General features: G+C 64.7%; 1 protein-coding gene across 1 annotated transcript; it reads left to right on the top strand.

Annotated features, from left to right (window-relative positions):
- The first annotated feature begins 4349 nt into the window (after window positions 1-4349).
- Window positions 4350-8840, top strand: PSMD8 (proteasome 26S subunit, non-ATPase 8). The gene is made up of 7 exons (XM_071800807.1): window positions 4350-4530; window positions 5743-5815; window positions 5927-6029; window positions 7794-7959; window positions 8044-8144; window positions 8233-8344; window positions 8425-8840. The coding sequence occupies exons 1-7, from the start codon at window positions 4366-4368 to the stop codon at window positions 8560-8562; spliced, it is 858 nt and encodes a 285-aa protein (XP_071656908.1). The 5' UTR covers window positions 4350-4365; the 3' UTR covers window positions 8563-8840.
- The last annotated feature ends 3949 nt before the right edge of the window (window positions 8841-12789 follow it).

Here is a 12789-nt window from a genome sequence, read left to right as displayed (position 1 = left end):
TCCGGGTATCCCCATGTCCCCCTGGGGTCCCCATGTCACCCCCATGTTCCGCTAGGGGGCTCTGGGTATCCCCATGTCCCCCTGGGGTCCCCATGTCACCCCCATGTTCCGCTAGGGGGCTTCGGGTATCCCCATGTCCCCTTGGGATCCCCATGTCCCCTTGGGGTGCTCCTGCTATCCCTGTGTCCCTCTAGGGTCCCCATGTCACCCCCATGTCCCCTGGGGTCCACATGTCCCCTTGGGGTCCTCCTACCATCTCCATGTCCCCTTGGGGTGCTCCTGACACCCCCTGTCCCCCCTGGGGTCCCCATGTCACCCCCATGTTCCGCTAGGGGGCTCCGGGTATCCCCATGTCCCCCTGGGGTCCCCATGTCACCCCAATGTTCCCCAGGGGGCTCCAGGTATCCCCATGTCCCCCTGGGGTCCCCATGTCCCCTTGGGATTCCCATGTCCCCTTGGGGTGCTCCTGCTATCCCTGTGTCCCTCTAGGGTCCCCATGTCACCCCCATGTCCCCTGGGGTCCACATGTCCCCTTGGGGTCCTCCTACCATCTCCATGTCCCCTTGGGGTGCTCCTGACACCCCCTGTCCCCACTGGGGTCCCCATGTCCCCTTGGGATCCCCACATCCCCTTGGGGTGCTCCTGGGGTCGCCATGTCACCCCCATGTTCCCCTAGGGGGCTTCAGGTATCCCCATGTCCCCCTGGGGTCCCCATGTCACCCCATGTCACCTGGGGGGCTTTGGGTATCCCCATGTCCCCTTGGGGTCCTCCTGCCACCCCCATGTCCCCCTGGGGTCCCCATGCCACCCAATGTCCCTCTGGGGTCCTCCTGCCATCTCCATTGTCCCCAGAAGGTCCCCAAGTCCCTTTGGGGTCCCCACAACCCCTTGGGGTCACCACGTCACCTTGGGGTGCTCCTGCCAGCCCCATGTCCCCTTGGGGGGCTCTGGTAATCCCTGTGTCCCCAGAATGTCCCCCTGGGGTCTCTCTGGGGTCCTCCTGCCACCCCAATGTCCCCTTGGGTCCCCATGTCCCCCTGGGATCTCCCTGTCACCCCATGTCCCCTCAGGATCCCCATGTCCTCCTGTCACCTCAATGTCCCCTCAGGGTCCCCATGTCCCCTCAGGGTCCCCATGTCCTCCTGTCACCTCAATGTCCCCTCAGGGTCCCCATGTCCCCTCAGGGTCCCCATGTTCCCCTGGGATCTCCCTGTCATCCCCATGTCCCCTCGGGGTCCCCATGTCCCCCTATGTCCCCTTGGGGTCCCCATGTTCCCCTGGGATCTCCCTGTCACCTCCATGTCCCCTCAGGGTCCCCATGTCCCCCCATGTCCCCCTGGGATCTCCCTGTCACCCCCATGTCCCCTTGGGGTCCCCATGTCCCCCTGGGATCCCCCTGTCACCCCCATGTCCCCTCAGGGTCCCCATGTCCCCTGGGATCCCCCTGTCACCTCCATGTCCCTTCAGGGTCCCCATGTCCCCCTGTCACCCCCATGTCCCCTCAGGGTCCCCATGTCCCCCTGTCACCCCCATGTTCCCCTGGGATCCCCCTGTCACCCCCATGTCCCCTTGGGGTCCCCATGTCCCCCTGGGATCCCCCTGTCACCCCATGTCCCCTTAGGGTCCCCGTGTCCCCCTGGGATCCCCATGTCACCCCAATGTCCCCTCAGGGTCCCAATGTCCCCTCAGGGTCCCCATGTCCCCCTGTCACCCCCATGTCCCCCTGGGATCCCCCTGTCACCCCATGTCCCCTCAGGGTCCCCATGTCCCCTTGTCACCCCCATGTCCCCCTGGGATCCCCTTGTCACCCCATGTCCCCTCAGGGTCCCCATGTCCCCTTGTCACCCCCATGTCCCCCTGGGATCCCCCTGTCACCCCATGTCCCCTCAGGGTCCCCATGTCCCCCTGTCACCCCCATGTCCCCCTGGGATCCCCTTGTCACCCCATGTCCCCTCAGGGTCCCCATGTCCCCTTGTCACCCCCATGTCCCCCTGGGATCCCCTTGTCACCCCAATGTCCCCTCAGGGTCCCAATGTCCCCTCAGGGTCCCCATGTCCCCCTGTCACCCCCATGTCCCCCTGGGATCCCCCTGTCACCCCATGTCCCCTCAGGGTCCCCATGTCCCCTTGTCACCCCCATGTCCCCCTGGGATCCCCTTGTCACCCCATGTCCCCTCAGGGTCCCAATGTCCCCTCAGGGTCCCCATGTCCCCCTGTCACCCCCATGTCCCCCTGGGATCCCCCTGTCACCCCCATGTCCCCTCAGGGTCCCCATGTCCCCCTGTCACCCCCATGTCCCCCTGGGATCCCCATGTCACCCCAATGTCCCCTCAGGGTCCCCATATCCCCCCAGGCCCCCCCGTGTCCCCTGTCCCCATCCCCACCCCACATCGGGGGGGGTCACAAACCAGCCCCCCCCTCCCCCCCAACCCGGGGGACCCCATTGTCACCCACGGCCACCTCAGGGACCCCCGTGTCACCCCCCCCGTCCCGGGGGGGCCTTTTGTTACCGCCAATGTTTTTTAATGTCACTCGGGGGGGTCCCGGTTTGAACCCCCGTTTGGGGACACGGGGACGGGGGTGGTGACATTGGGGGGGGGGTGGGGTGGGGGGTGGGGGTCACGCGTGGGGGTGTCACCAGCCCCCCCCCCCCGGGCACAATGAAACCCCCGAAACGGTGACGGCTCCGAGTGTCTTTGTCCCCAATGTGGGGCGGGTGACATTTGGGGACGTGGGACACATGGGGACATATGGGGTGACATGGGGTGACGTGGTGATGTGGGGGGCCGTGGGGACATGGAGGGGACATGGGGACATGTGGGGTGACATGGAGACATGTGGGGGACATGGGGGGACATGAGGACATGTGGGGTGACATGGGGACATGTGGGGGGATATGGGGGGACATAGGGACATGTGGGGGGACATGGGGACATGGGGGGACATGGGGATTTATGGGATGATGTGGGGGCCATATGGGGACATATGGGTTGACATGTGTGGTGACATGGGGGCACATGGGGACACATGAGGTGCCATGGGGACATGTGGGGGGACATATGGGGTGGCATGGGGGTGACATGGGGACATATGGGGTGGCATGGGGACATATGGAGGGACATGGGGGGACATGGCGACAAGTGGGGGGACATGGGGACATATGGGGGGACATGGGGTGACATGGGGACATGAGGGGGCCATGGGGACATGTGGGGGGACATGGGGACATGTGGGGGGTCTGAGGACATATGGGGGGACATGGGGTGACATGGGGACATGAGGGGGCCATGGGGACATGTGGGGGGACATGGGGACATAGGGGGGGACATGGGGTGACATGGGGACATGTGGGGGGATATGAGGGGACATGGGGATATGTGGGGGACATGGGGACATGTGGGGGGACATGGGGGGCACATGGAGACATGGGGTGACATGGGGACATGTGGGGGGATATGAGGGGACATGGGGACATGTGGGGGACATGGGGACATGTGGGGGGACACGGGGGGACATGAAGACATGTGGGGTGACATGGGGACATGTGGGGTGACATGGGGGGCACATGGGGACATGAGGTGACATGGGGACATGTGGGGGCACACGCGGTGACATGGGGACATGTGGGGGACATGGGGTGACATGGGGACATGTGAGGGGATATGGGGGGACATGGGGACATGTGGGGGACATGGGGACATAGGGGGTGACATGGGGTGACATGGGGACATGGGGGGTGACATGGAGACATGTGGGGGGACATTGGGACATATGGGGTGACATGGGGTGACATGGTGATGTGGGGGGCCATGGGGACATGTGGGGGCCATGGGGACATGTGAGGTGACATGGGGGGACATGGTGACACGTGGAGGACGTCGGGACAAGTGGGGGGACATGGGGACATGTGGGGGGACATGGTGGGACATGTGGGGTGACATGGGGTGACATGGTGATGTGGGGGGCCATGGGGACATGTGGGGTGACATGGGGGGACATGGGGACAAGTGGGGGGACATGGGGGACATGGGGACATGGGGGGACATGGGGACATGTGGGGTGACATGGGGACAAGTGGGGGGACATGGGGACACATGGAGTGACATGGGGAACATGCAGGGTGACACGTGGGGCCATGGGGACACACGATGTGACACGTGACACCCGCCACCTTTCCCGCGCCCTCCTGACGTCACTCATCTCCCCGTGACATCACCTTGAGGCTGACGTCACTCCCCACCTCTCCGCTCCGCCCCCAAGCGGGCCCGCCGCGCCGCGATTGGCCGCCCGCCCTCCGTTGCCGCGGTGACGCGGGGCGGCCGTAAAGCGCGGCGGGCGGTGTCGCGCTGAGCGCGAAGTCACGGCCATGGCGGCGGGAGGCCCGGTGGTGAACGGGGCCGAGGGACCGGGGGGCCCGGGGGGGCCCGGGGGGCTCCGAGCCGCCGCCGGGATGTACGAGCAGCTCAAGGGCGAGTGGAGCCGCAAGAGCCCCAACCTCAGCAAGTGCGGGGAGGCGCTGGGGCGGCTCAAGGTGCGGGGGGAGCGGGGGCGCTGAGGGGAAGTGGGGCCTGGGGATTGGGGCCTGGGGATTGGGGCCTGGGGATTGGGGCCTGGGGATTGGGGGGGGTCTGTGGGGATTGGGGGGTCTGTGGGGATTGGGGGGGGACCCTGGGGATTGGGGGGGTCTGGGGATTGGGGGGGGACCCTCGGAATTGGGGGGGGACCCTGGGGATTGGGGGGGGACCCTGGGAATTGAGGGGGGACCCTGGGAATTGGGGGGGGACCCTGGGGATTGGGGGGGGACCCTGGGGATTGGGGGGGACCCTGGGGATTGGGGGACCCTGGGGATTGGGGGGGGACCCTGGGAATTGGGGAGGTCTGGGGACTGGGGGGGGACCCTGGGGATTGGGGGGTCTGTGGGGATTGGGGGGGACCCAGGGAATTGGGGGGTCTGGGGATTGGGGGGGGACCCTGGGGATTGGGGGGGACCCTGGGAATTGGGGGGTCTGTGGGGATTGGGGGGGGACCCTGGGAATTGGGGGGACCCTGGGATTAGGGGGGGTTTGTGGGAATTGGGGGTGAATTTGGGGGTGGGGGACGGACACATCCTGGGAATTGGGGGGGACCCTGGGATTAGGGGGGGGACCCTGGGATTAGGGGGTGTCTGTGGGAATTGGGGGTGAAATTGGGGGGGGTCTATGGGAATTGAGAGGGGTCCCTGGGATTAGAGGGGGACCCTGGGGGATTGGGGGGGACCCTGGGGATTGGGGGGGTCTGGGAATTAAGGGGGAGGTCTCTGGAAATTGGGGGGTTCTGGGAATTGGGGGGGGGACCCTGGGGGTTGGGGGGGGGGGTCTCTGGGTATTGGGGGGGGACCCTGGGGATTGGGGGGGTCTCTGGAAATTGGGGGGTTCTGGGAATTGGGGGGGGACCCTGGGGGTTGCAGGGGGGGATCTGCGAATTGGGGGGGTCCCTGGGAATGGGGAGGGGGCTGTGGATCGGGGTGGGGGGGGGCAGTGCTTGGCGGAGGGGGGGGCAGCACCGGAACCTCATTACCCCAAACCCTTAATTAACATGGGGGGGGGTGTGAATCAGACTTCCCGCCGCCCGTAAACATTAATTAAAGCTCATTAGCAAGCACGGGACGGTCTGACGTGTGCCCCCCCCCATTGTGTGTGTGTCCCCCCCATTGTGTGTGTCCCCAACTGTCCCCCCCCATGTCCCCAACTGTCCCCCCCCCCAGCTGGCGCTCCTGGACCTCAACTTCCTCCCCACCTCGGGCACCAAACTGACCAAGCAGCAGCTCATCCTGGCCCGTGAGTGTCACTTTGGGGGGGACAAAACGGCCATGACCCCCCTCCGGGGACCTCGGGGACCCCCCCACGGTGTGGGGGACCCCCCCGTGAAGAGGTTTTTGTCCCCTTTAGGGGACATCCTGGAGATCGGGGCGCAGTGGAGCATCCTGAAGAAGGACATCCCGTCCTTCGAGCGCTACATGGCCCAGCTCAAGTGCTACTATTTCGATTACAAGTGAGCCGGGGGGGCCCCCGTGTCACCCCAATGTCCCCATGTCACCTCATGTCACCCCAATGTCCCCATGTGTCCCCCATGTCACCCCCATGTCCCCACATCACATCATGTGTCCCTATGCCCCTCCACGTCCCCCATGTCACCCCATATGTCCCCATGTGTCCCCCATGTCACCCCCATGTCCCCATGTCACATCATGTGTCCCTGTGCCCCTCCACATCCCCTTGTCACCCCATATGTCCCCATGTGTCCCCCATGTCCCCACATCACATCATGTGTCCCTATGCCCCTCCACATCCCCCTGTCCCCCCATGTCCCTGTGTCCTCCACATGTCCCCACATCACATCATGTGTCCCCATGTCCCCCCACATGTCCCCCATGTCCCCATCTCACCCCCATGTCCCCATCTCACCCCCATGTCCCCCCACATGTCCCCATCTCACCCCCATGTCACCCCACATGTCCCCACGCCCCCCACATGTCCCCATCTGACCCCCATGTCACCCCACATGTCCCCATCTCACCCCCATGTCACCCCATATGTCCCCATCTCACCCCCATGTCACCCCATATGTCCCCCCACATATCCCCACATCCCATCTCACCCCCCTGTCCCCATCTCACCCCCATATCCCCATCTCACCCTTATGTCCCCTCACATGTCCCCACGCCCCCCACATGTCCCCATCTCACCCCCATGTCACCCCACATGTCCCCATCTCACCCCACATGTCCCCATCTCACCCCCCACATGTCCCCATCTCACCCCCATGTCACCCCATATGTCCCCCCACATATCCCCACATCCCATCTCACCCCAATGTCCCCATCTCACCCCAATGTCCCCATCTCACCCCAATGTCCCCATCTCACCCTTATGTCCCCCCACATGTCCCCATCTCACCCCCATGTCACCCCATATGTCCCCCCACATCTCCCCACATCCCATCTCACCCCCCTGTCCCCATCTCACCCCCCTGTCCCCATCTCACCCCCCTGTCCCCATCTCACCCCCCTGTCCCCATCTCACCCTTATGTCCCCCCGCATGTCCCCATGTCCCCCCACATGTCCCCCATGTCCCCATCTCACCCCCATATCCCCATCTCACCCTTATGTCCCCCCACATGTCCCCACGCCCCCCACATGTCCCCATCTCACCCCCATGTCACCCCATATGTCCCCATCTCACCCCCATGTCACCACATATGTCCCCCCACATATCCCCACATCCCATCTCACCCCCCTGTCCCCATCTCACCCCCATATCCCCATCTCACCCTTATGTTCCCTCACATGTCCCCATGTCCCCCCACATGTCCCCCATGTCCCCATCTCACCCCCATATCCCCATCTCACCCTTATGTCCCCCCACATGTCCCCCCACATGTCCCCCCACATGTCCCCCCACATGTCCCCCCACATGTCCCCCCACATGTCCCCCATGTCCCCATCTCACCCCCATATCTCCATCTCACCCTTATGTCCCCCCACATGTCCCCACGCCCCCCACATGTCCCCATCTCACCCCCATGTCACCCCATGTGTCCCCATCTCACCCCCATGTCACCCCATATGTCCCCCCACATATCCCCACATCCCATCTCACCCCAATGTCCCCATCTCACCCCCCTGTCCCATCTCACCCTTATGTCCCCCCATATGTCCCCATCTCACCCCCCTGTCCCCATCTCACCCCAATGTCCCCATCTCACCCTTATGTCCCCCCCCATGTCCCCACACCCCCCCGTTGTGTCCCCTTTAGGGACGAACTCCCCGAATCCGCCTACAAGCACCAACTTTTGGGGCTGAACCTTCTGTTCCTGCTGTCCCAAAACCGCGTGGCCGAGTTCCACACCGAGCTGGAGCGCCTGCCCGCCAAGGACATTCAGACCAACGTCTACATCAAGCACCCCGTGTCCCTCGAGCAGGTGCCTTTTGGGCCATTTTTGGGCCATTTTGGGGTCATTTTGGGACTATTTTTGGGGTGGGTTTGACCCCTCTTTGTCCCACAGTATCTAATGGAAGGCAGCTACAACAAAGTCTTCCTGGCCAAGGGCAACATCCCAGCGGAAAGCTACACTTTTTTCATCGATATCCTACTGGACACCATCCGGTGAGACCCCCCCGCAACCCCACACCCCCCCCGAACCCCTATGAGTCGCAACCCCCCCCCCAAAATTCAAAATACACCCCAAAAATAGGGATGAGATCGCCGGTTGCATTGAGAAAGCCTATGAGAAAATCCTATTCCCCGAAGCCACCCGCATCCTCTTCTTCACCAGCGCTAAGAAAATGACCGATTACGCCAAAAAGGTAAATGGGGGGGGGTCATTGTGCGCCCCCCCACCCACGGGGTACCCCAAAAATGCTCATTTTGGGGTGTTTTTCCGCAGCGGGGGTGGGTGCTGGGACCTAACAACTCATACACATTCGGCACCCGCCAACCCAAACCTGAAGACTCCACCATCCCATCCACCGAACTGGCCAAGCAGGTCATTGAATACGCACGGCAGCTCGAGATGATCGTTTAGGGGGTGGGGGGGACCCCAAAAACCACCCCCCCCCACCCCAAAACCCTCCCCCTATATATATATGTGTCCACCCCCCATCCACTTTGGGGTTCCCCACCCCGTTACCCCTCATTTCCACGCGGTTTTGGGGCTGGGTTTTAATTATTTAAAGGATTGTGGGTGTGGGGGGGGAAGGGGGGGTTGTGCCCCCCCCGCACCCCCAATTAGGGTGGAATTTGGGGTGGGGGGGGCGGCTTTTTGCCCCCCTGTGGCTTCAATAAAGCGCCGGCTGCTCTTCGGCTGCTGCGTCGCAATGGGGTTTTCACACCGTGGGGGGGGATTTTTTGGGGTGTTAGGGGTATTTTGGGGTGGGGGGGGGGTCTCAGGCGTCCCCCCCCCCGTCCTCTTCGTCCTCTTCCTCGCGGGGGGGGCCCAACATGGCTTCGCTTGCGGCCACCAAGGTGGCAACCAGGATCAATGTGGCCACCCAGGGGGGCTCTGCCAGGTGATTGGCGGATGGGGAGAACCTGGGGGGGGGCATAAAATTGGGGGGGGGGTCCCCAAAACCCTAAACCCCCCCAACCCACCCCCCCAGTTCATTCCCAGTTCCCCCAAACCCTCCCCTGGGCTTCCCCTCCCTCAGTGGTTTTATTGGGGGGGGGGGAGGCCCCAAACCCCCCCCCCCAATTTCTCCCACCCCCCCAAGTTTCCCCCAGTCCTCCAACCCCCCCCTCTTTTCCTGGGATGTCCCCCCCCCATTTTTAGGGTCCCCCCCATTTTCTGGGCCCCCCCTACTTTTGGGTCCCCCCCTATTTTCTGCCCCCCCCTCCCCATTTTTAGGGTCCCCCCTATTTTCTGCCCCCCCCATTTTTAGGGTCCCCCCCATTTTCTGGGCCCCCCTGCTTTTGAGTTCCCCCCTATTTTCTGCCCCCCCCCTACTTTTGGGTCCCCCCCTATTTTCTGCCCCCCCCCCCCCATTTTTAGGGTCCCCCCCATTTTCTGGGCCCCCCTGCTTTTGAGTTCCCCCCTATTTTCTGCCCCCCCCCTACTTTTGGGTCCCCCCCTATTTTCTACCCCCCTCCCCATTTTTAGGGTCCCCCCCATTTTCTGGGTCCCCCCTACTTTTGGGTCCCCCCCTATTTTCTGCCCCTCCCCTACTTTTGGGTCCCCCCCATTTTCTGTCCCCCCCATTTTTAGGGTTCCCCCCATTTTCTGGGAGGTGCCCCCCCTACTTTTGGGTCCCCCCCTATTTTCTACCCCCCCTCCCCATTTTTAGGGTCCCCCCCATTTTCTGGCCCCCCCCTACTTTTGGGTCCCCCCCTATTTTCTGTCCCTCCCTTACTTTTGGGTCCCCCCCTATTTTCTGTCCCCCCCATTTTTAGGGTCCCCCCCATTTTCTGGGAGGTGCCCCCTCTACTTTTGGGCCCCCCCCTATTTTCTACCCCCCCTCCCCATTTTTAGGGTCCCCCGCCATTTTCTGCACCCCCCTCTCCATTTTCTACCCCTCTCCCCCACTTTTGGGTCCCCCCCTGTTTTCTGTGTCCCCCCCATTTTTAGGGTCCCCCCACTTTTGAGTGTCCCCCCCTATATTTTGGGTCCCCCCCCTATATTTTGGGTCCCCCCCCTCCCCATTTTTGGGTCCCCCCCCCCCCTCACCATGCAGCGACGTTCGGGGGCAGCCGGGGGGGGTCCCGGTGGGGGCAGCGGCAGCGACGGGAACACGCCCCCCCCACTTGGAACGGGGGCCAGCGCGGAGGGGGGGGCGGCGATGGAGCCCGGGGGGGCTCCACTTGGGGGGTCCCCACAACCCCCCCCCGGGGGGGCTCCACTTGGGGGGGCTTGGGAACCGATGGGGGGGGCTCCACCCGTCCCCCCACCCCTCCCCTTCCCACCCATTTGGTTTTCTTGCGGGGGGGGCAGCGGGGCCGTGGGGACCCCTCGGGGGGTGGGGGGGGCGTGGGGGGGGGACAAAAGATCCCGGGGGGCACCGGGCCCCCCCCAGTCAATGGGAAGGTGACCGGGGGCCACGGGGGGGGCGGCTGCAGGTGGACGGAGCGCAGGGTCTGCAGGACACGCGCCATCTCCGAGGGGGTGGCTACCGAAGCGGGGGGGGTGGCTACCGAGCGGGGGGGCGCTACTGAGGGCGGGGGGGGCGGTGGGAGAGGGGGGGTGGCTACTGAAAAGGGGGGGGTGGCTACTGAGGGGCGGGGAGGCACTGAGAGTGGGGTGGCTACTGAGAGTGAGGGGGTGGCTACTGAGAGTGAGGGGGTGGCTACTGAGAGTTGGGGGGGCACTGAGAGGGGGGATGTGGCTACTGGGAGTGAGGGGGCTACGGACAGCGGGGGAGTGGCCACTGAGGGTGGGGGGGTGGCCACTGAGAACTTGGTGGCCACTGAGGGTGAGGGGGTGGCTACTGAGAGCTTGGTGGCTACTGAGGGTGGGGGGATGGCTACTGAGAGCTTGGTGGCCACTGAGGGTGAGGGGGTGGCCACTGAGAATTTGGTGGTTACTGAGGGTGAGGGGGTGGCCGCTGAGAGTTTGGTGGCTACTGAAGGTGAGGGGGTGGCTACTGAGAGTTTGGTGGCTACTGAGGGTGGGGGGATGGCTACTGAGAGCTTGGTGGCCACTGAGGGTGAGGGGGTGGCCACTGAGAGCTTGGTGGTTACTGAGGGTGAGGGGGTGGCCGCTGAGAGCTTGGTGGCTACTGAAGGTGAGGGGGTGGCCACTGAGAATTTGGTGGTTACTGAGGGTGAGGGGGTGGCCGCTGAGAACTTGGTGGCCACTGAGGGTGAGGGGGTGGCTACTGAGAGCTTGGTGGCTACTGAGGGTGGGGGGGTGGCTACTGAGAGCTTGGTGGCCACTGAGGGTGAGGGGGTGGCCACTGAGAGCTTGGTGGCTACTGAGGGTGGGGGGATGGCTACCGAGAGCTGGGGGGCATCCTTGGGGCTCTGGGCATCAGCCTTGGTGGGAGGGCTAGTGGCCATGGGGGGGGGTTTGGTGGCCATGGGGAGCTGGGTGGTGGCCACAAAGCGCTGGACGGTGGCCATGGGGTGACGGATGGTGCCCGTGGGGTGCTGGCCACTGGCTTTGGGGTGCTGGAGGTCGCCCATGGGGTGCTGCAGGTTGCCCATGGAGTGCTGCTTGGTGGTGGCCACAGGGCTCTTGGTGGTGGCCACGGGGCTCTTGGTGGTGGCCATGGGGCTCTTGGTGGTGACTGTGGGGTGCTGGTTGGTGGCCACGGGGCTCTTGGTGGTGGCCACGGGGCTCTTGGTGGTGGCCACGGGGTGCTGGTTGGTGGCCACGGGGCTCTGGTTGGTGACTGTGGGGCGCTCGTTGGTGGCCACAGGGTCCTGTTTGGTGGCCACAGGACGCTGGACACTGGCCACAGGGTGCTTGCTGATGGCCACAGAGTGCTTGTTGGTGGCCACGGGGCTCTGGCTGGTGGCCCCAGGGTCCTGTTGGGTGGCCCCGTGGCTCTGGCTGGTGGCCCCAGGGTCCTGTTGGGTGGCCCCATGGCTCTGGCTGGTGGCCCCAGGGTGCTGATCGGTGGCCCCATGGCTCTGGCTGGTGGCCCCAGGGTGCTGCTCGGTGGCCACAGGGTCCTGTTGGGTGGCCCCATGGCTCTGGCTGGTGGCCACGGGGGCGGGGCTGCCCCCCCGGGGTGGCGGGGGGGGGTCTGGGGGGGCCCTGGGGGGGGCCGTGCGCGGCGCCGAGTGGACGTTCCCCATTGCGGGGGCTCCTGGGGGGAGAAATGGGGCGGGGGGCTCGTATGGGGAAACTGAGGCAGGGGGTGCTGCTCCCCCCCCACCCCCCAAACCCCCCCTGTGTCCCCCCAAACCCCCCCACTCACCCCCGGCTCTTCCTCGGCCGCCGCCAACGGCCGCAACGGCCGCGGGGGGGGAGCGGAACGGATGGGAACGGAACGGCACGGGGTGGGGGGGACCCAGGCGTCCGGACCGGCGGGCGCTGGGACCCGGCGGCAGCGCCGGCTGCGCCTCGGGCTCGGCCAATGGGGCTGGGGGGAAACGAGGGGACACGGGCCCCAGTTTGGGGTACTGGTGGTTGGGGGTCCCAGTTTGGGGGTCCCATTTTGGGCTCCCAGTTTGGGGCCCCAGTTTAGAGGTGCTGGTGGTTTGTGGTCCCAGTTGGGGGTCCCAGTTGGGATCCCAGTTTGGGGTGTTGATGGTTTGGGGTCCCAGTTGGGGGGTCCCGCTTTGAGCTCCCAGTTTGTGGTCCCAGTTTGGGGTG

This window comes from Patagioenas fasciata, chromosome 33 (genome assembly GCF_037038585.1).
Source record: "Patagioenas fasciata isolate bPatFas1 chromosome 33, bPatFas1.hap1, whole genome shotgun sequence".
Lineage (NCBI taxonomy): Eukaryota > Metazoa > Chordata > Aves > Columbiformes > Columbidae > Patagioenas > Patagioenas fasciata.
Note: the sequence above shows the minus strand (reverse complement) of the source record. Positions and strands in the feature narration are given on the sequence as shown.